Genomic DNA, 21164 nt, shown 5'->3' on the forward strand with positions numbered 1-21164 from the left:
AGATGGCAAAAGTAAAGACATCCTTTACTCAAGTAGAAGTACAGATACTCGTGTTTAAAAATACTCTGGTAAAAGTAGGAGTATGGACTAAACTTCTTTACTCAAGTAAAAGTAAAGAAGTATGGGCTTCGAAATGTACTTAAGTAAAAAGTACCCATAACTACCATCTGTTTTAAAGAGTAATTGACCTCCCTTTATATTAATATAACAATAATGTCATTGTTAGCCAATGAATGTTTCGATGCTGAACAATGGCAAAATTACAACGTTCTCATTGGTCGCTCTTCTTTAGAGAAGACCAGGAAATTATGGATACATGGATCGTGTTAAAATCAATAGGCATGCAATGACTCTAAATAATAATGATCACGCCACCAAACGCAGATTAAAACTAAAGTAAAAGTAAAAAGCAGTCAGAAAAATAAGTAGTGGAGTAAAGTACTCATACCAGAAAAATGTACTTAAGTACAGTAACAAAGTATTTTTATTCCACTACTTCCCACGTCTGGAAATGACAACTATTAAAACAAATATATGACAGTTCTCAGGTGTGGTGACTGCATCCGGGCACATCTCTCTCTTAATAAATGCATCAAATTGGTAACAACAACGTTGGGGATTGTGCTTTGTAGAAGCAGGTTTTAATGCAATGTGAGACCAGAATGTGACCCTTGTCGATAGTGTTTATTTGTACCGTTAAGTGACAAAATCACATCTGGCTCTGTGAGATCAGATCACTGCCAGGCACTGAGTAATTGCTTGAGATTTTTTGACTTTCAAAACTGAAACAGGTCCAAAATTCCAAATTCTAAAACACTAGTTTTATGGCCAAGAGTTTTGGCAAACTGTCATCTGTGAACATTTGTAACTACATTCTCTAGATACAGAAAAGTTTGCTCTGTGGGTGTTTGAAGAATTTGCAGGGGAAATAAGGAAACATTTACATTTAAATCAATGTATCAGCTAAAAGTAATCTTTTGTGTATACAGAAAACAACATTTTAGAGCATTTACTGATATAATTCATTGGATTATGGCTTTTTACCCTATGTTTGGCATAGAATGTGTTCCCTTTCTCATCACAGTAAAAATAAAAAATAAATAAAAACTATATAATCCTGAACGACACACAAATTGTCAGGATTCTCATGTTATGTCACGGTTGTAGTTTTGTATGTCTGGTAATAGGTGTTTTCCTCCTTGTATATTGTCTGGTCCTTCTTCCTGTGTTTTTCCTCCCTGTCGTTAGTTTCCCTGGTGTGTCTAATTGTCTGATTTTATTCACCTGTCGCCCTTGTGTTTCTCCTCCCCTGCCCGGCTGTTTCTCGTCCCCTCCCTGTATTTAGTCTTGTCTCTTCCTGTGTTCAGTGTTGGTTCATCTTTTGTTGGTGACTGTTCCCCGGGGAGTGTTCCGTTTGTCTATATAATCCTTGAAATAAAGGCATTTTCAGCGTTATCTGCATTTGGGTCCTGCTTGCTTCCCTCACCGTAACACAAATGGCAAATAAAATTATCAATCTCACAAATCTCAATCACAGGATTTAACTCTTATGCTTTAACAAAGTAAGCAAATGATTATTTAGCATTAACTTAAGCCACATTGAAATAGAGGATGATTTACCTCCAATGTGCAGCTATGTGTTAATATTCATGTGCAGTTCAATCTCAGCCACCTGGTGCACCTGGCACTTTATTCGGAAGTATCTTGAAATACCATCCAGTATGTACGAGGCACAAAAAAAGCTCGGACACAATTAAGGTTTTACACGCACTGCAGATGAAAAAGAAATCAAAATGACAAATTCATGACACTTCACAACTTTTGACGAATCTCAGCAGCCAGTGCGGATAAGTGATGAATAAAACTTATATGATAACATTTTCATCCATCAGATAAAAGAGCTGAGAGACACGTAACGGACTTTTATAGCAGAATCAAACCACGGAACAGCAGTGGCTTTTCCTGCCATACTAAAACTATACAGGAGAAAACGTGCAACAGTTGAGCAGAGTCAATCAGAACCAACACCGTTAAACAGCTGACTTGTAAGTGTGTCAGACAAGCATTAAATATTCAAACCAGCCTCAGACAAAAGGTGATTTTAATATTTAATCGCAGGTGAAATCACTTCTCTGTGGAAACTTGCTCGACAAATAGCACCAGCGTCACTGATCCAACCAGCCGCAAGCCATAATCCTTTATGTGTGTATTCAAACATTTTCATACTGTAGTTCAAGGAATAATGCATTACAAAGACTTCATTCCTTTTCATGCAGCCCTTCAGGTAACATCCTTAATAAAAAGAGAAAGCCTTTTTCTTTCTCTTTTCAGCTGAATCATGAGACAAAGAGAAAGCCAGTCAATAACTCCCCCTCAGCTTTGTGGGCTTCTTATTCCAATAATCCAAGAGAAAAGTCATCTTTAGGAGAGTGGCTCTTTGTACGAAGAAGCTCTTTTCTTAAAAGAGCCACTGTGAAATGGCACACAATCATGTAAAATCTTTGCCTTTCTGTGACAACGACGCTTGACTTTGAAACGTCCTTACTTAGCCAGTAGTGTTGTTGAAATGACAAAGAAAGAGCTTCAAAGAAAATTGTCAAAACCCCTTTTAACATAATTAAATTGGCATATTGAATATTGATGGGAAAGCCGCCAATCCTGACTTTTATCCTGTGACAGTTATTGTTATGATAAAGAAATATAATGTAAAAGTTTCTTACAAAAGGCATTTAAACGTGATTTGTTGCCAGTTTTACTCTAATGCAGACAATGTCAGTTGTTTTAATATATGGACAAAAACGCAAACGCCACGCTCAGATGCTTTCGCAACAGATCTGTAGCTCTAGGTTAGCCGTCGCTCAGTGAAGATTTGCTAATGAGTCAACCCGCTGAGTCCCATTCTCTGAGCCAGCTTCTCTGATCAAACAGTTGCTCTGCAGTGGGCTTGCCATCATGAGATGAAGAAAGCGAGGAGCCCGGATTAATCTGGGGTAGCAATGGTTCACTCTGCTGATAAAACTGCAAACAAGAAAGGAGGCATGACCTAGAACGAACTCTGCCAGAGCTAAGCGTTAGGGTCGGCTGAAAACCATCAAATTAAAATACGCTGAAGGAAAGTGAAGTTAGTTCTGAGCGAATGTGGCCAGTGATGCCCTACAGCGGCTTTAAACAGACTAATTTGTCTGCTTTGTGAGATTTAATATCTGACTTTGGTAAAAAAAAAGGCCTGGACTTAAATAACCGTCCACATTTTTCGTTCTTAAAAAATACAGTCCTTTTTCTTTTGAATAAAAAGCTTCATTAACGCGTGCGAAAAAGCTCCAGGGAGTCTTTTTATTCCAAACTGAAAATATCTAATCTCCTTCGATGATTTTAAGGCTCGGAGACAATGAAAAAGGCATGAAAGCTGTCAGGAAAACAATTTCACACATATGATTAATCATGATCCATCAGAGCACCATGAAGACGATGAAGACATCAGGGAAATGTGGAAACTGGATGAATCGAGAAGCATTGTGAGATAAAACAGCAATTTCTTTGGATAGATTAAATCTGATTTCACTATGTCTTTTTTTTTTAATTGTAATTGAATGTATAAACATAAATATATATATCTATCATTCGCAACTCACCCCTTAGGACAAAATAAATCACAGAACAAAGATTAAAGACTGACGACATGACCTTAATGGCATCTGTACAATCTATGGCTTGAAATAAACACTACAAGCTGGATACAGATATTTTGGAAATGGCTTTCCTCATAATTCTGTGTTATCTTTACGGTCCTCCATTCACCAGGTATTCACCCTGTACGTTGTTGCAGAAATGTTTGCACTGAAGATGAAAAGGAACTTGGTCCAGAGATGCTCGGCCGCAGGTGACAGACAACTTCCTGTTTCTTAAAAGATGAGACAAATCACATTCAGATCAAAGTCACATTTTTATCAAATGCCTGAAACCAGCTTCTGAACCTCTGAAAACTTTAGACTTTCTTATTATTGACTTCACAGCTGAATTCCATGTTATTTGTATAACAGTGGGATACATTTGACTATACATTTACTTTATTGAGAGTAGCAGGTAAAGAAAAGACAGAAAGTAACGAAGGGAAACTTAATAAATGTGACCATAAGCCTGTTGCAACATCAGCTTATCATTACTCTTAGGTTTTAGAGATATAACTGACTTTTACAATCCAAAGCTACACATTGCCTCCTAGCTAGCTACTATCTTATGTTGCTCATTCTATTATTTTCTGTCAAAATTAAAAGGTAAGGGAAAATATACTGGAACATTTAAAACATGGTGTCATTTTAACAAAGATTGAACAAAAACGAGCAGTCAAGTGCTTAAAACGTTTGCCTTAGCATCATTGTGGTACTTAAAAGTCGATCTTTTTTTTTTTTTTAACAGCTTCGATACAACCAATTTAGCTATAAGAACTACAAATGTCAATGGTGAGCCATTATCTGTAGTCTAGTGAAAACTCAATTAAATATTGAAGGGACATTCACCACCTTTTGTGGTAAAGTCCCATCAGTGTTGATGATAGGCGAATAAAGCATTAAATTACACTCAGGCAAAACGCTGTGAGCCTAAAGAGAATCATTGTCAATTGCATTTACTATGTCAACATTTCTAGTTGTTTTTTTGGATCCAATGACTACCGCAGTCAATTTGAACAACGCCTTTTATTTCGGCATCTTTGAAAACTACTCCATGAATGGCAGTTTCAGACTGAAGAATGCAGGAAAATGTAAATATTCAGAATGGACGTTAGGAAGGAAGTACAGAGCACTCAGCGACAACACACAGGGCTGCATCACAGAAAGTGATCCGGGCAATATTATTATTTAATCAGCCATATAATCCACTGGATCATGCCTCATCAGTGTCATCATTGGATCAAATGTAGGTTACTTTGATTACAACATTTATGCATTACGCAATCCAATGTTAAAGTATACTTCTGCTTTCTCAATAGTTTATCTCCGATTGAACATATTGGTTTTGATCTGAAGATTCATTAATTGATCATATTTTTGTTGCCCATTTCTGTATTTATCCCATTGTTGCAGCTCATGTCTTTCCTTCATTGCTTCTCTTTACTTTTGGTTTCTCTGAGAATCATTCATAACTTTCTGTGGAGCAGAAAAGCAAAACAAAAGCTCACTCATAGTAGCACAGATTTACACACACAGCACACTTGGGGGAATGCAAAGACCTCGAACCCAACACAACAATAACAACAACAAAAACGAAACAAAGCAGGTTTGTGTAAAACATCTGACCTCAGCAGGTAATACAGGAAGGAGAAGGCATAAAAACAAAACCAGCTTGTTCTCCACAGGCAAACATTGTATGCATTGCTGTACATGCTAACTCAATGAGTCCTATATATATTTTTGCCCTTTTAGTATAAACACATACTGATGTACATTATAAAAAGGCTTTCCTTTTTGCAAAAGATCAGTGTTTCTCTTTCGTCGGCGTATATCATCTGAAATATTTCTGAGAGTCCTTTAATACATAGCGACAGAGAAGCTGAGAGACAGCGAGAGGGTCGGTACACCTGACTCTTTAAAAGGATGTAACGCTTTAAACATCATAAGATATAAATAAATGTCATGGGTACTATGGGTATGTTCAGGAGTGTTCACAAGACACAAGATGTAGTTTCTGTTGTAACCCAGATTGTTACGTCTCGTCACGTAGTCAAGTGTTTCCATCAGAAAAGGTCAAAATCTGGTGCCTTATCAAGTAAACCATGTATTAATGCCACGTTTTTTGGAATTATAATGCTAATGATGATGCTTCTGTGTTGTTGGCTGTTACCTATGGCAACACTTCTGTTTCTTACACCTTCAGTATGAACAGTAAAACCTTTAAGATATTTTTATTAGAAATATTTAAGTATTGGCCGTTGCAAATTCACCTATATTGCCTAAACAGAATCATTACGCAACCAATTTGTTTACATCTACTTCCCGAGTTTTTAAATGTGATGCTTTTTAGAAAACTTACTTGTGGGAAGTCCGCTGTAGTTGTAGTGTTAATTATGATTATATTGGGGTTAGAATAGAGCTCTGGTGCTGTAATACAGTGCTGTGGTATCAAATAAACAAATAAGTCAAATAATGAAAATGCTGTTGACATCTTAGGACACCAGATGGGAAGAAATGAACACATAGCCTTGTTTGAGAAACTTTTAAGATAACATTTTACATGAACAGAAACACATACATGTTTTCACACAGAATATTTGATCAAAAAACCAAAGCAAAAATATCCAAACTGGGGAGGTTTAGTGGTAAATAGAAAATATAACCCTCTCATCCTTTTGCTAAGTCAGGTGCTGACAGCAGGGGGGCTACACTCAGATATGGCTGAAGGTCTTTGCATTCACACAGAGGGAGAGGTTTGTGATTGGGATGAAGCTGAACTGAAATCAGAGATTATGTTACTCGTTGATGCCAAAGAAAGTCTGTGTGATGTGCTTCTTCTTGCCACAAGTGCATTGACATAAGGCACAGGCACAGTTCCCCTCTTTCAACAGAGTGGCTCGCATTAGTTTGTTTTTGTTCTTTTAAAAAATATCCCAGTGCAAGAAACCAGTAGGGTGACCACCGCCGCTGAGCTCCCGTCAGCTTACATTGGAAATGTTTTGTGTGAAAAGAAAGCATTATAACAGGTTGTGACATTGTTAAGGAGACAGATCAGTTACGCAGCAAAGCAAAACACTATGTGAAAATCAAACAGCTTTTTACTCAGTTAAAAATAGAATGACTACATTAAATAAAATAGAGAAAACACACACAACAGACCAGTAGTTTATAGGTTAAGGTTTTCAAGGCAGAACTATTTCCATGTTCACATCCTGCAAATGTGCCAAACCAGAAAAAAATATTTAACATGAGTGACATCATCCCAAAGCAAAGTCCATAGTGAAAGCGGGTTGGTAAACTGAAAACCTTATTTGTCTGTGTTTTGGCTGAGCTGAAGTATCCATTAAACTCATAAGCCATGCAGTCCTTTTGTCAATTACACCAGTGGTTCTCAACCTTTTTGAGTCGTGACCACCCCCAGAATAATCTCTTTAGTGTTTGTTTACCTTGAACAGCGTCGCTAAATGTACTCTCGGCACGCTGTTTTTTTTAAATCTGACTTTCTCTCCCCCTGACACAGAAATTCCCCACTCACAAACACACAATACACTTTTCGTTTTCTAAGGCAAATGATAACACTGTTACAGGCAATGATATGTAAAAAAAAAACCTTCCCTCGTCTAAAATAGGTTATTTTATTATTAATGTTTTTTTTTTCCGTCTCTGCATAACCATCTGGCAACCCTCAGAAATAATCTTGTGGACCCCCTGGGTTGAGAACCACTGCATTACACCATCCTATATCCTGACCCAATTTGGTCAGGATTGGCCTTAATTAAGTGCTTCCAGCATGCCTATGGGCTTTACAAATGCTTTATGAACAACAGCAAAAGTATGAATCCTTCACTTATCTTCGCTGCGGAGAAGAAAAAAGAGAAATGAGGAAAAATGAGAAGAAAAACGGAGGGGAGGGGGAGTGGCCTGTTGCTATGGGTTATCACCCTAGTGATTCTCGTTCTGAAACACTCTTGAGAGAGAAAAGGAACAGATCGGTGTCTCTTTTAGTAAATCTCTGGAAATTCTCCTCTCAGTTTCTACCAGCAGGCTCCTACGAGCAAAGAGAGTGAGTGTGTGCATACACCATGTTAAATGTGTATAATGTGTGAATGCATGTCTGTAAGCAAGTTTGCATCCTCATGTTTGTATGCTATAAATAAATAGCAGAGTCAGGTATAGGTTGAGACCGATATATAATCAATACTGTCCTTTTGTTAAATAATATTAATATCAGCCAGTCAGTGCCCTTTCTATGCAACTAGTTTGAAATATCTTTCTGATCTCAGTGTTAAAACCTTTTTAAAACCTGCAATAAAACACGTTTTTCCATTTATTCATGTAATTCAGTTTAAAACCATGTAACTCGTGCTGTACTTTATGTATAAAGAGCTTAGAGAGATGTACAGTATGTGACACTCAGTGGAGAGTTGTATTGTCCGTGATGCTGTAAATGCTGATTTCAAAGGCTTTTCCTTTCAGAAACGTATAAAATTAGGGGAGAAAATATCTTTTAGTGTTGAAATATTGGCACAAAAGATCAGCTGTCCGCAGCTTCAATCCAAGATTCTCGGTATTGGCCTGTTGAAACATATTGGTTGAGCCTAAATATCAGTCTGATTGTTTGCGATTGTTTGTGAAGTGTATACATCAGTGTGTCTGTATAGTTACAGTATCTGTTATTGTTTATATTTCCATCAGCTCTGGCAGTCTTTGTATGTTGTGTCTGTGATTGCTGTTTATCAGTCCTGGAGGCGGGCAATATGTGAACATCTATCCGTCTTTGGCCGTCTGTCTTTCAGGATATCTGTTTATTTATTTATATATGTATATATTAGTCCTAGAGGCAGACATTGTTGCTGATCTGGCAGGTGGATCCAGTGCCCGCCTGGGACAGGAAAAGCCTCCCGTTCGGGCAAACGCAAACCTCGTAGACAGTCTGCCTGTTCCCAGAGGACGAGGAGCTGGTGGAGGCCTTCCCCTCAGGCAACCGCATCAGGCGAATCCTCCGAGCATCCAGCGAGATCTGAGGAGAGAGAGAGAAAACCGGTGAGATGGGAAGAAGGGAGGAGACATAATGAGCGTATATCAAGTGGGAGGTGAAGTCAAAGAGGTTGAACATGTAGAAATCCAGTTTGAAGTTGTTAAAGAAACAGAAAAAAGGTTTTTGAGATCATGTTTTTTTGCTACACGTATTCAGACCCAGTGCGAAGGAAATATATGCAACTTTGCGCTGGGCTGCAAATAATTCAATATTTATAATGATTTGATGATTTTTTTTTACCAGGGTGCTACACATATAAACCTGTCTTACCTGATGAGCAGGACCGACGTGCAACAGTGCTATCTCCTATTATGCTATTTCTAGGCATATATTATTGTGATTCCATAGATGTGTCTCCCATCATCCAAAAACCCAGTTAACAAACACTAGGTAAAGTATTTTTCCTTCAGTAATGAAGATGTAATTCCAATGTAGACACACCTGTCTTTTAAAACTACAATTCCCAGTAGAGACGTGCCATAGAGAACATGTTGCGAAACACAATAGCCAGCATGTGTAGTTCTGGGGGGGCGTTAGAGTCCAGTTTTGAATAGTCTGCCGTGGTTTCGTTCCATTTCAAAGAGCTTGACGCTCGGCGTAACCTTGGCGCACTGCCACTCCAACATCCAATCCCAGAGCTTGAAGATTAATCACGGGGTTTGTCAACGGGACTGTAGTCCCAAACGATAGCCGGGGATTATGGGTAGTGTAGTGTCTTCGGCCATCCTAAACTCTGATTTTTTTTTCGGATATCATATCGCATTAACACCACATCCCAACGTGCATTGCGGCTAAAACATCCAATCAGCGAACATGAAAACATTCCCAGTTAAACTTGCAAAAACAAATCGCTAAATAAAAAGATAAAACACTGGCATGTAATTTACGTGAGAATAAATAGAATGGTTTTGAATAATAGATGAGAGTAGAATCTACGTCACTTTACAGCCCCGCCCACTTTTGGGGAAACCAACGCTGTCATTTGAACGGCGGTCAAGCCTGAAGCCACAGAGATCTTCTTTTACTGTCCTTACTTCTTAGAGGAAGTACAGAAACACGTAACTCTGGATTTGTTTTAATGTTTGATGTGCAATAAACGACACAGCAGCTTTTTGGCATGTTAAAACTATTATTTTCTGCCTCGCTCATGAGAGTAACAGCTGGCGAAATGACTGCCTCGCCTACTGATTTTAATTTAACCATATATCGAGCCCGATTCTCGATTTCAAATGTGTGTTCTAAAATGATATTTATAAATGACTATTATCATTATTATAAGCAAGACAATATATGGCAAAGATATGTAGAAAATAAATGTATTTAAGATGCGTTCATAAGAAACGTAACGTGGGAGAAAATATGTTTCTAGAAGATATGTAGAAAAAATAAATGTATTCATAACAAACGTCTAAAGTGGGAGAAAATAAGTTTCTAGCTAAACGTAATTGAGAATGCAGTTTAATTCTGTGGGAATGTAATTTTTAGGAGACAGGGTTGCTCCGTTGTACCCCCGTTTTTAGAGATGTGGGTAAGGAGGAAAAGAGAGAGGGTTTTATTTTCTGACACTTTTTGAGTTCCCTGACTGTATGTATAAACTACATCAAAAAGTGCATTTAGCATGATAGGACACTTAATCTCAAAGATAAGAGATGCTATGCCAGATTATAGCTGTAAACTGATTTCCATGCAGTCCTTGGGCAGGTATACACATAACAATCAATAAACATTCAAACATCTGACTATCTTTAAGATAGCACAACATCCGCGTATTCTGATAAATATGGATCTTTTTTTTCTGCATGGGTGAAACATGGGTTTAGATTGTAGTGCCGATTGTAAGTACAACCCATTTAGGGCCATACTACCTATATTAGTTCTGTTTGAAAGCATTCACACCTTTCAGAAATCACAATTCATTGTATGAGGTTGAAGTCTGGACTAATAGTGACTTTGGACATTTAACCCACAAAGGACAAGTCCAAGTTAAGTAGCTTACAGTATAGTGAATTGAGGTGTTTGGACTGAGGCCAACTGGACACGACTGACTCAGGTCGATGGTCAGGATATGTGACTTTTGGCAGAAAACCAGCTACAGTTTCTTCAATCTTACTCAAATCGCCTCACCTTGATAAACTTCATCAACTTATTATACAGTACGTTCAACCTCCCTAAGATCCTCACTCTTCATTCAGACCAGAAGAGGAACCCATTTTCTTTCTTTATAGGCTAAAATAATCGTCTTTTCCCCTTTAATCTTTACCTAAGCTAGCCCCCGCTGAAGCATGTGTCTCTTCTTGTCTCTTCACTCTAATTGCTCTCAAAGCAAATCTTTTCACCCGCTCTCCGTTGCTAAGCTTTTGTTTTTCTTTGCAGAACTTCTAACTCACAGGATTGTACTCACACAAATAGTGTCTTTGGCATATAAAACCCTAGCACTCCACTTTGTTGGTTTCCTAGAATATTAAGTAGTCTAGAGATTGAACTCAATTCGCAACTATGCAATTTCCCTGACAACGGATCTTGTGTGAGAGAACTTTTCCTTCGTTCTTCCAGCTCTTTCTAATATTCAGTGCACACCGACAGTGTATGAGTGAAGAGAATGATAAAGGTCATTTGCTGGATTTTGAGCGTGAGCTCTGATATATGGCAGAGTGATATCCATGAGAAAAGCCACCCAGAATGCATCTGCCTGGTATTGTAGCCTACAGGACAAGAGAGCTTGTCACCTAAAGGTTATCAGATTGAATCTCTGAAGCATGAGACAACACATAGGTGAATGGTAAAAGTAATTCTCTCAAAACCGGGAATAGCCAGAAGATATTGCGAAAAACACTCCGAGATCCATGCTTACAGACAAAAAAAACAGCTGTGCCAGTCAGATATTTATCAGCAAATTACAACCGACATTTTATATTTTTTAACAATGTAATGCCTTAGACACAATAACGAAGATAACAAAATGGATGGCAAAACAAAAACAAAAATGTGTTCAATGTCTGCTGAGTCCCAGGTCATTCCTTTTCTCTCTAGAGGAATACAAAAAGAGCAAGATACTAGAAAATTCCTTACTACAACGCCACAAACACATACTCGCACACAGCTTCTCATCCACTCATTTTACCCTCTTCAACCCCTCATTGATTGAACAAAACTGCCCTTCTCCCTCTGCGCAGAAACAAAGCACTGCTGCATGAATCCTATCCCTCTCCCCTCTCATCCTTCCTCCCTACCAGCCTCCTGGGGCTCATACAGGGCTGCTGTCTCACTGGCCGAGGAGGGAATGAGCTCTCCAGCCATATAAAAGGTAAAGGAGCCATTACCGGGCACTTCTGGGAGGCATCACCATCAAATGACCTGGAACCCTTTTAAAGCAGAGTCTCAGCTGACTTCCTCAGCTGCTGTTGAGCAAATCTTTCACCACGAGGGGCAAACAGGGTAGACCTCCGTGTGTGTGTGTGTGTGTGTGTGTGTGTGTGTGTGTGTGTGTGTGTGTGTGTGTGTGTGTGTGTGTGTGTTTGAGGCTTGTGCTCATGGTTGTACACTAGCATAGAACAAAGAACATGAAGTATATACATAGAGTGAAAGGTAGGAATCATTTTCTGATTTTTTAACTGACAAATACCCAGGTAGTTCGAACCGACTTTCGATACATTTGAATGAACTTTTTTCAATGTTGTCTCATATTCATTTATTAGGAATTTCCTACCTGCAACACAGTGGAGATGTAAGCCTACTCTACACTTGTATACACTAAGTAAAACCTGGTAGAGGAAGAATCAGTCATGCAACCTCAACAATTACACTCAATGTCAGAAAAGCGGCAGCAGTTTAAAGCATCCATCATTGTCTATAAGATGCGTTCAAGCACAGCACTGAATGTGGGTCAGCCCAGGGCCCAGAACCCAATGCACTACCACTGTAGTTATCATGTATAGTGCAAATACAAATTATAAGGCTGGGTATTGGTAGGTAATTTAAGGTATTGATGATATTATCGATTACCAAGTAGAATTGAAACTTCTAACTCTAACCCAACAAAAATAAAACGTTTAAATGGAAGGCAGCCTTGAGTTACAAGTTGGTGCTCTCGTATGTTGTTAGCTGCTAAATATTTGCCCTGGTGGGTCCCTTAAACTATGCAATTATTTTAGATTAGCCAGGAGTTAGACAGCCAAGATGCTGGAGAACAGCCTACTTTCAGCTTCCCATCATATCTTCAGAAACCCGTGGGTGATATCACAGACACTCTGGCCCTATTTGATTGAGTCTATGGATAAACCACACTGGGTGTAGTTGTGGTCTGTAATTGTGACTACACCCAGCTGTGATGTTGCATGATATTATAGTACCCCAATAAGTCACTGCTGTACATGGTTCGGAAAAAGCACACTGACATCTTAAACCGGATGATCAGACTGAGTGAGGTCACCCTTAATAAGTGTTAGTTATGTGACTGTGAATAGCTTCAGATAGAGTGTGTGTGTGTGTGTGTGTGTGTGTGTGTGTGTGTGTGTGTGTGTGTGTGTGTGTGTGTGTGTGTGTCTATTTCTGTATCGGCCTGTGTGGTTTGTGGGTGTCTAATGACCAAAGACACTCTGTAATTGCAGTGGTGGTGCCAAGGGGGTCCTGAGGAGAGGGGATAGAGTGTGTGTGAGTATGTGTGTGTGTGAAAGATTTGACAAATGGACATTTTGCACGCTAATGGAGCATGAGAACGTATTTCTAATTATGTGAATTGACCATCATAAGTTAACAGCCTTACTGTGGATCACACAGCCGTGAAAACTGATGTGCTGTGGGCGTGGCTACTGCAGTTATTTTTAATTGAACTAAACTGAATCCAAGAACACTTTCCAGAAACAGTGTCTCTCTTCCTCAATCCCATATCAGAGCCTGTCTTCATGTATTTAAATGTTGTTGTGGGAAAGTTTTTAAACACTTTCTTCTCCCTAATCCTCCTTTCGGTGATTTAAACAGATCTGACATGACACAACTGCTGCAACGCAAGGAGGTACATTCTTTTATCAGCGCAGCCGAGCGTGATGAATGTGAGGACTGATGCGTGTAACGAATCAGACGAGGTTTGGAGGAATTTAAGAGCAGGGAGGAAAGAAATAAAGAAGTAGCATGAGAATGACGAGGGAATCAGTGAAAAAATGATAAAAAAGGTTAAAAAAGCAAAGTTAAAGACAGAAGGAGGACAGAGAAAGGAGGAGGGGTTCAGATAAGATAGGAAAATGGAAAGTGGATGAAAGTTGTTAAAGTACACATGCGAAAGAACCTCAGACAACTGAATTAGGAAATGAAAGGAGGATATAAGCATAAAAAAGAGAAAAACAAATCAACTTCTGTTCTCTAATTTCCTGCTCTTCTTCTGTGAGGCTCTAACAGATTCTGGTGGACGGCCAGTATGTGGGAAATTGCCAGAAGCCAAAGCTGGTCCTGGTCCACTATTGTTTGGATTGTTGTTTGCTAAAAATAAGTTTGGACAGGCACCATTTTCAATTGAGAAGAAGCCTTATCAGCCAGTATGGCTTGAGGACAATACAAGATGACTCATACCCTTGCCAATACACAGAGTGGGAGTTTTAGTATTTGTGTATAAGGCTTTTTAGACATAAGAGGACTGCATTTAACCAACAAAAAAAGTGTTTTTATACTTTGTTTGGTCAGGTATCCCAACTCATGACAGAAAGTCTGCATGTCCAATACCAAGACACAGAAATCAAAGTAGCTTAATAGAATTGAACCATCATTACAATTATTATTTAATAACACACAACCTGTCAATATTTCTATCATGAAAAGGCCAATGGTGCTAATAAAGAAAAAGGGCAAAGAGGGAGCGTGACTTCATTCTTCACTCAGGTAGACACTACTCCAATATATCTTTACACAGCCCCTTAGAGCTCGTTCCATTATATTAATACCAAACTGTCTAACCCACTTCATGAGGATACCAGTGATACAAATATCACAATATTAATATTCACTCATTGCACAGGACAACTGTTTGTGCATGGTTACACTAAGTATAGTCCACGTCAAAGCTGGAAGAAGTATTTTTCTTACCTTAAATAAGTTCTGACTGTGTATTCAGACCTATCAGACTAGATTTGAGTGATTTATCAGTGTTGCCAGGTCTCAGCAATTCTCTTTTTATAATGAGTAATGCCATCATCGCCTAAGCCATGGCAATAAGACTTGAGTTGGTGAAGTTCTCGACTTTCAAACAGACAAAAAGTTCATTTGCACTTTAGGTTGACGCACCTCTCCGTCTTTGGACTCCAGTCGCAGCTCGTTCCTGCAGATGGCCTGAATGTCTCCGGCCTCAGCCAGGATCTGGATGCCTTTAGGAGCCTCCATAAGTAAGGACCGGGTGGGAGACTCCAGCCTGAGGGTGACACACAGGCACAACACATGTATTCCTGAAAACTGTTTGCATGAGTAGTAGAGAAGATTCTTACAACAATTAAATATATGTACGTTTATTCTGTGAATATCCCTAGTTTGTTGAGTATTAGACGTTGTTCCATCTTGTTAAATTGGACAGCCTAATTGGAACCTGGTAAACTAAAGAAACAATTTTTCAAGCAGCCTGTTTATTAGATTGTTTAAGCAATTTGTCATCCTGACACTGCACAATTCTTAAGAGATTATTATCACTTTCGCAAATAACAAAAACAAAACGCCGGGAATGAGAACCCCCCCCCCTTTTGATTGACATCATGCTTAGTTATGTAAGGAGAGTAGACACAAATACTGTTGTATAAGTTATTTTACTTTAAGGCAGGCAAAGTTGATTTGTATAGCTCATTCAAACAACAATGCAATTCAAAGTGCTTTACCCATAACATTAAACACATATAAAACAAAGTGAAAAATAAGGAGATTATGAAGAACTTTTAAATACAAACAGAAGTAATTACAAAAGAAATGCTCAATAAAACAGGCTAAAATAGAACAAGACACGTGTAAAATAAAAATATTCAATGTAACAGTTAAGAGTAAGAAATAATCCTTATTGGATAGCCTTGTTTTAAAAGTTTGTTCCAGATAAAAACTTGCCCTCTCCTAAAGTTTTGAATCTGGGGACAAAGTGCAGAACTGATCCTGAGAGTTCTTGATGGCTCATGATGTAGCGGAAAATACAACACGCATTTTGGTCTAACTTCTTTGGCATGAAACCAGTGTTAAGACCTCAGAGCTGGAGGGATGTGACCCACTTTTCTTCGTGTCAGTGAGGGCTCCAGCAAAAGCGTTCCCAATCAGCTGGAGCTCTATAAACTACTTAATAACTTTTTTAATAAGACCCTAAAAAGACCCCGTTACAGTGGAGTGTATACTGAAGGATAAGCATGGACAAGTTTTTCCAAATCTTGCTTAGACTTACGTCCTTACATCCTTGATATATTTTTAAGTCTGACTTTATAAATGTCTTAATGTGATTGATGAACTTCAGGTCGTTAACAACTTGTTTTCAGAGGATTTTGGGGACTATGGAAGTAAAAGCCTTTTATTGTTCATTGTTGTGCTCCTGCCCCTAAAACAGGGGCATTACATCCTCAGTCTTAATGTCTAAAACTTGCTTTGGTTTTCAGAAAGATTCAGAAGCAAGAAACGATTTTGTGGAACACCACAGTGAATGGAGTTTAAATTGAGTTGATCTGACATCACAGCCCACCTGCATGCTGTGGCTGTTTACTATTTTCTGTACGAGGATTTAATGTCAGCCAACTCCTTTTCCGGTGTTGACAAAACCCCTCAAAGCCACAAGCCGATTTCTAGAGGAAGAAGCAAAGGTGTCAGAACGCTTCAGTAGATTCAGACCTGCAAAGGAGGTCTCTGTAGACTTCCTGTCTTCCTGTCACCACGGCAGGCATGGATAGAACCTGTGATATTTTCTCCATAGGGAAGGTTTTCATTGATAAAACACACTGTATTGTGCTGGAGGATTTGGGGCTTTTGTTCTAAGCGAGGAACATCTAGGTTATTTTTTTATGCACGGATACAGTAAATGTTATCTATCATCCCCTTGTGTTCAGGGTCTAAGTAAGTATTTCTATGTTAATGTGTCAGTGTAGGATCAGCGTCGGCATAAGCTGTGGGTTTAGTTTTTTGCCCATGAGCCTTCTTTTTGGACCTTGAAAACATATTCACATATCCAAGAAGAAAATCTGGAGAAGGAAATGACTGAAGAAGAACTATCTAATTTATAATGTAATTCCCTACAGTCGGCTGGTGTCACTCCTTGAATTTGCTCCTGTCAGCTTAAATGAACAGTGGTGACCCAAATTCCCCCAAAAAAGAGGAGAGGTGAGAGGAGATGCAGCACAGTATGTTGTTGTATATTACAGAAGTTAAACGTTGAGGGAAATAAATAAACGGCAGCAAGTTTAACTTCTGTTTCAGTACAGACAAACTTGAATGCACCTTATATTATATACACCTTAATCTCTACCACAGAGGGTCATGCCTTAACACATATTAATTGGTTAGCCTAAAATGGCGAAGTATTAAATGCACTTAATCGTTGCCTCACTATTGTAGCAATTTCATTATCAGTCAGATTTTATAGGATGATTTTAAACAAGTTCTGGATACAATTGTTGAAATAAACAGTTTTTTGATTCCACTCAACTCTAAACACATCAGACCAATCAATCACCCCATTAGCCAGTCTCTGTTTGTTTCTCTGTTTTTGCCTGAATCAACAGTGTTGACACAATCCATTTGTATTCTCACTAACCAATGCCACCAGAGGGCATATAACAACAGATTAGAGACAGCACAATTTAAAACTGAACATTAAGTCAACATGGATAACTTTTTATGCTTTACAAAACTAGAGAGTAAACATTGATCCCACAGGGGTTGTGGTGAGAATAATGAAACGCTTTAGACCTTAAGAGCTCAACGATGCATGGAGAGCTCATTGGATGGTGGAGTTTGGTGTTGGGCATCCTTAAACACCCAATAAACCAATTTGTGGAGACTGGCCCAACGCCTTTTACCTCAGGACATGAATTCCTCACAGGGAATTATTGCATACTTAAGAAGGTGTAGTCCATAATATGACAGAGTGCAGTGGATCTATGTTGCAGCACCTTGCTCTTGCTCTTTACCCCGACTAAAAAGACTCTGAGGAGGGAGAAAAATATGTTTCTTTAGCATTGAAAAGAACTCAGGGGGATTTGGTGTGTATGGATGTGAAATACTCCCTCTAAAGGCGTTCCTGCTCCAAGTTTGGTCCTCAGGGAGTCAGAAGAGAAAACCTTTATGTGTGCGGGTTACAGTCATTTTCATTTCCTTTCCACAGTGCTTGTCTATTTTTTTCTATTTCCTTCGCCTTTTTCTAATATTACCTTTTTTCTATTTAATGAATATCTACATTGAATACATAGTCTGTCTTTGAAAGCTTTTTAGGCTTTTTGAGTGCAGCGGCTACGAATATGGCTTACAAGAAAAGTTTCTCCAGACTAAAAATAAATAGCAGACTTTTTTGAAAAGGCTTGAATGTAACCAACACCCATTGTACACATTGCAACCTGTAGCTGTAAAGAATGCATGCAATAAGGTCATCTCACCCATTAATAACAAGTCACCTTATTGTATTTTACCACTTGATTTCCATTTTTATCTTTATATCCTGTTGTCACCTTTGGCTTTTATGGTTGCCACAACATTTCCCCCGCAGCGATCAATAAAGTTTCCTTTTGCTCTTTCTTGTTTTTTTATTTAACTTTTGTACATCCTTTTATCCATTCTCACTCTTTTCTTGGCAGCATTCGGTATCTGCAACTGGGATCAAAGGTTAATAACTTTTCAAGCTTCCTCCTCATATTGCCAGCCTTCAGATAAAAACAGAAATTATTTGAGGTTTTTGACATGACAGAAATTGTAAACTTGCACAATCTGAAAGCTGTGGGCAGCTTTCTTAATCTCCTTCAGCTCGACACGTTGCTTCTTTTGTCCTTGGCAACATCGCCTTCTTTGAATTATCTGCAACTGTTTCTTGTGCGGTATGAACACAGTGGTCAGAACAATTTGCTGTTATAAAAAATGTAAGCTATGGTGAGTGGAAATGAGCTGCGAATCATAGGTTAAATGGCAATCTCGGCCGATACGAGAGCAGCTTATTGCTTCGCGGGGCTTTGTGAACGGCCCGATATTTTTCTGGGTAACACACCATCCTCTCTATTACTGATCCAGAGTAAGCTGAAGGTGTGGAGGATGACAAGGGTAGAGAGGGGGAAAAAAAGATATCACTGTGACATTCAAGAAGACAGAGCATGGATATGGTATCCTAATTTGCGTCCTATTTTTCCTGATTCTTCTTTCTTGTTCAGAGAACGCTCAGGTTATGGTAATGGCAAACGCCACCTTAAGTAGTGATTTTGTACACAGTATTTGTATTAGTAAAATGTCAGTCTGCAACTCAACTTAAGATAGGATACTGCTGCTGACTTCTAGAACTGTGTGAGTAACACTTTGTTTTTTAGACTTCTCTGTTTCAGTGTGCTCTGTATAAATGTTCTGTAGTTGATCTGATTGAAATTGTGATTTTAATCTCAAAACCGCTAAAGTGTTTTCAGGCAGAGATTTGGGACAATTATTTTTACAGAAACCTTACAACAGAACTAACTGGTTGTTAGGGTTTACTTTGATTTAAACATTAAACACTAAGGGCTTTATTGACTAGGGGGAACTGTATTAAGGGTTAACCTCATAACTGTATTAGCTAGGGTTTAATGTAATTGTAAACTTAAAGTTTCATTAAGAACTCAGGATTAATCCAGTTTCAATTTCCTATTGCTGCCCATCAGCTGCAGAGAGTTAACTAAATAAAGGGGCCTGGCCCCACAGCTGTGAGAACTCAGCAATCAGGACTGGTGTCCATTTTAGGCAGCACTTTCCTGGAGCCTCAGACTGACAAAGACAATAGAGTCCTGCGGGAGTCTCTAAGACTGACAAAGACAATAGTGTCCTGCAGGAGTCATGAGGGAGGCAAAGAGGAGGGAAATCCTACTTTGACTGAGCTAAGTATCGCCGGTGTTTTTATCCCCTCATGCTGAAACATGTGTATATTCTCCATTCCTGTTCATGTATCCTCTCGCAATTATCACTGGCCCCGTGCATCTCCTAATCGATATAACCGGCCTGCTCTCGTCTATCCCACATGCTCCACTGAGATCCAACATCTAGTTTCAGGGGGCCTGTGGAACTGCCAGTCAGCTGTTCCTAAGGCTGACTTCATCGCTGGCTACGCTTCCCTGCAGTCTCTGGATTTCCTTGCTCTCACGGAGACCTGGATTACTCCATCCAACACATCCACCCCAGCAGCTCTCTCCACAGCATATTCCTTCTCCCATACACCCAGACCCTCTGGCAGAGGAGGTGGCACTGGTCTCCTGCTCTCTCCCAAATGGAGCTTTTCCCTCTTCAAGCTACCTAACTTCACTCCTTCCACCTTTGAATTCCATGCCGTCACAGTAACCCATCTTATACAATTAACCATTGTTGTTCTCTACCGTCCACCAGGCGCCTTGGGGGACTTCTTGGAGGAATTAGATAATCTCCTCTCACACATCCCTGAAACTGGCCCTCCCGCTGTACTTCTCGGAGACTTCAACCTCCAGACGGGGAAGATATCTGAACTAACATCTCTTTTAACCGCCTTTGCTTTCTCACTGTCTCCATCCCCACCAACTCATAAAGCTGGCAATGTCCTTGATCTCATATTCTCAAGGAACTGCACTACTTCTAACCTCTCTATAAACCCGCTCCACACATCCGATCACTTCTTCATTTCATTCTCTCTACCCCTTTCCAAACATAACAACCTAATCTCTTCTCAACCTGCACCTGTCCGCCGTAACCTCCGTTCCCTCTCCCCTTCTACCTTTGCCTCATCGGTGCTCTCAGCCCTCCCTTCATCTGACTCGTTCCAACTCCTGCCTCCAAACTCTGCTGCAGAAACTCTCCTCTCTACTCTCTCATCCTCTCTGAACTCTCTCTGTCCTCTCACATCTCGGCAGGCTCGTCAGTCCCCTCCTACTCCCTAAATGACGCATTGCGTGTTAATAGAACCATCCTTCGGGCAGCTGAGCGGAAATGGTGGAAATCCAAACATCAGGCTTTCCTCTCCTCTTTCTCTTCTTCGATCTCTCAGGCAAAAAGCACTTTCTTTCACATTTTTCCAATTCCAAAAAACTATATTCCATCTTCTCCACCCTCTTGGACCCCCCCAAAGCCCCTTCCCCCTCCTTCCTTCTGTCAAGCGACTTTGTTAACTACTTTGAAAAAAAGGTTGATGATATTCATTCTTCTTTTTCTGACTCACCTTTACTCACCGCTAGGTCACCAGACCCTCCCTTCACCCATACACTAACCTCCTTCTCCCCTGTCTCTCCAAGTGAGGTTCTTACCCTCATTACCTCTGCCCGTCCTACCACCTG

At 39.5% G+C, this 21164-nt stretch overlaps 2 protein-coding genes across 2 annotated transcripts in view; one reads left to right on the top strand and one right to left on the bottom strand.

The window, feature by feature from the left end:
- LOC104942367 (uncharacterized) overlaps positions 1-21164 on the top strand; it is a 54251-nt gene that overhangs the window by 23503 nt on the left and 9584 nt on the right. The window lies entirely within an intron of this gene.
- Positions 4676-15099, bottom strand: LOC104942366 (delta-sarcoglycan-like). Its single transcript, XM_010767580.1, has 2 exons — positions 14977-15099; positions 4676-8688 (listed from the first exon to the last, which is right to left on the bottom strand). Exons 1-2 carry the CDS (start codon positions 15070-15072, stop codon positions 8503-8505), a joined length of 282 nt encoding a protein of 93 aa, XP_010765882.1. The 5' UTR covers positions 15073-15099; the 3' UTR covers positions 4676-8502.

Source organism: Notothenia coriiceps, unplaced genomic scaffold, assembly GCF_000735185.1.
Source record: "Notothenia coriiceps isolate Sejong01 unplaced genomic scaffold, NC01 NC01_scaffold00004486, whole genome shotgun sequence".
Lineage (NCBI taxonomy): Eukaryota > Metazoa > Chordata > Actinopteri > Perciformes > Nototheniidae > Notothenia > Notothenia coriiceps.